This window comes from Rhagoletis zephyria, unplaced genomic scaffold, assembly GCF_001687245.7.
Source record: "Rhagoletis zephyria isolate East Lansing unplaced genomic scaffold, Rhagoletis_zephyria_1.1 Rzeph_scaffold_01313, whole genome shotgun sequence".
Lineage (NCBI taxonomy): Eukaryota > Metazoa > Arthropoda > Insecta > Diptera > Tephritidae > Rhagoletis > Rhagoletis zephyria.
This window is the reverse complement of record NW_016158397.1, coordinates 2,769-5,424: the sequence shown is the minus strand read 5'-3', so window position 1 is coordinate 5,424 and position 2,656 is coordinate 2,769. Positions and strand designations below refer to the sequence as shown.

Sequence of the window (2,656 nt, the reverse complement as noted above, 5' to 3'; positions counted from 1 at the left end):
AATTAGCATGTTTAACAGTTCGTAGCCCTTTTAATAAAGAATGCAACTAATAAATTAAACAACGGAGAAAATAAGCGAACTATGTATGTAGGTAGAAAAGAAAGCGAATTTAAATAAGCTAATGCAAATAGAAAGTAATTAAAATGGTATGGCCAGAACACTTTTTGGTCTCCTCGAAATACCTCCACTTAGTGCTAAATTAATATGATATTCTAATACATTTTTCTCTTTTCACTGCAGAGCCGCTTATTGGCTAAGCGCAGCTATTCTTCCGCTCCCGCCACCACAAAAATGTTCATTGATGGCAAATTCGTGGAGTCAAAAACGAAAGAATGGATCGATTTGCACGACCCCGCCACCGACGATGTCATCAGTCGCGTGCCAAAGTGCACACAAGCTGAGATGCAGGCTGCCTTGGAGTCCAACAAGAAAGCCTTCAAATCGTGGAGTCAGCAATCTGTGTTGTCGCGCCAGCAGGTCATGTTCAAATTGCAAGCACTAATCAAGGAGAATATGGGCGAATTGGCCAAGAACATCACCAAGGAACAGGGCAAGACACTGGCTGATGCTGAAGGGGATGTATTGCGCGGCTTACGTAAGTTTTCACAATTTCACGCGAAAAAAATGAAATTTTTCTCTTTACATCCAAACAGAGGTGGTTGAGCACTCCTGCAGCATTCCCTCGCTCGCCATGGGTGAAACTGTGGCTAATGTAGCACGCGACATGGACACCTACTCGCTGGTTTTGCCACTGGGTGTGACCGCCGGCATCGCGCCATTCAACTTTCCCGCGATGATACCACTTTGGATGTTCCCTGTCGCCATCACCTGCGGCAATACCATGCTGCTGAAACCTTCGGAGCGTGTACCTGGCTCGACTATGCTACTGATGGAGCTGCTCAACGAAGCTGGCTGTCCACCCGGCGTTGTTAATGTCATCCATGGCCAGCACGACGCTGTCAACTTCATCTGCGACGCACCTGAAATCAAGGCGGTGTCCTTTGTAGGCTCCGACGCCGCCGGCAAGTACATTTACGAACGCGCGGGCAAAAATGGCAAACGTGTACAGAGTAACATGGGCGCCAAGAATCATGGCGTGATCATGGCCGATGCAAACAAAGAGAACACCTTGAACCAATTGGCTGGTGCTGCTTTCGGTGCTGCGGGTCAAAGATGTATGGCGCTTTCAACTGCCGTCTTCGTTGGCGAAGCACAGAAATGGATACCCGATTTGGTAGAACGTGCCAAAAAGCTGAAAGTGAACGCTGGACATGTGCCCGGAACTGATGTTGGGCCGGTAATAAGCGCGCAATCGAAAAAACGTATTAACGACCTCGTTGAGTCTGGTGTAAAGGAGGGCGCTAAGCTTATACTGGATGGACGCAACGTTAAGGTACCTGGTTACGAGGCTGGCTACTTCGTCGGCCCGACTATTCTCTCCGACGTCAAGCCCGATATGCAGTGCTACAAAGAGGAAATTTTCGGTCCCGTGCTAGTGATCTTGAATGCCGACACCCTCGATGAAGCCATTCAAACAGTCAATGCGAATCCCTACGGCAACGGCACTGCCATCTTCACCACCAATGGCGCCACCGCTCGCAAATTCGTCAACGAGATCGACGTGGGTCAAGTTGGTGTTAATGTGCCCATCCCTGTGCCCCTTCCTATGTTCTCGTTCACCGGCACACGTGGCTCGTTCCGTGGAGATCATCACTTCTACGGCAAAATGGGCATCAAGTTCTACACCCAAACTAAGACCGTGACACAGCTATGGCGCGAAACGGATGTGACGCACACACAGGCGGCCGTGGCAATGCCGACTATGAAGTAGAGGCCTAAAGGCTATTTAGATTTTACCAAATGCTATGCACAAAGTTAAGTGATAGTGCCAGGCGTAAGTCTACCAGTTGCAAGTGGCTTAGAGTCGAAGACCGATACCGAAATGGGAAGTGTACCTTCGTACATAAGTATATAAATATATTTTTATATTCGTAGATTTTCATAAAAATCCATATAAGGAAACGTTGCATTTATTTTTGTTTATTTTGTTAAGGATGTAAAGATTTTAAGGACTTGTTTGTTGTACTAAAGGTAAAGATATGAAAGCACATGATACATACTCTGATATTGAAATAAAATAATAAAGAAATACAGGATATAAGAAATATATATAAAGTGTATACATATTCATTGGAATGTATAACGAAGGGTGTGCTTTAAGCGAAAGCTGAAATATGTACATATATGTACATCTTGTATGACTATATGTATGTAGGAATGCTCATCGATGGTGAGAAATTGAATGCTTGCTGTGACATTTGATATTTTATTGACAGAAACAATCATTGAGCACAAAATATGATATCGTAAATTGTGAGCGCAATCTTGCGAAAATTACGTGCGATAGTCATAAAAGTAATAAGACTGTCATACCCTTCCAGTGGTACCCTTTAATCTTCTGTTTAGCCTGCGGCATTCTACGTTTGCATAGCGAAAGGATATTGACAAGAATGGAAGGATATTCAATTTTATTGCCTCATTGACATTGTCAAATTTGTAGATACTCATAAATTCATTGGATCCTTGCAGTGATTGTCCAATCGCATTGAATGTTGGATGAGTCAAAGCCCTCGATTTGGCAGGCAAAACAAAAATA

At 44.4% G+C, this 2,656-nt stretch overlaps 1 protein-coding gene across 3 annotated transcripts in view; it reads left to right on the top strand.

Moving 5' to 3' along the window:
* The window catches only part of LOC108363580 (probable methylmalonate-semialdehyde dehydrogenase [acylating], mitochondrial), a 5,844-nt gene extending 3,677 nt beyond the window's left edge, over positions 1–2,167 (top strand). For all 3 annotated transcript variants that reach the window (XM_017616972.1, XM_017616973.1, XM_017616974.1), the window contains exons 2-3: positions 241–595; positions 654–2,167. In XM_017616972.1, coding sequence (XP_017472461.1) covers positions 241–595; positions 654–1,831 — 1,533 coding nt within the window. In that variant the 3' untranslated portion in view covers positions 1,832–2,167. The remainder of the gene's footprint in view (positions 1–240; positions 596–653) is intronic.
* The last annotated feature ends 489 nt before the right edge of the window (positions 2,168–2,656 follow it).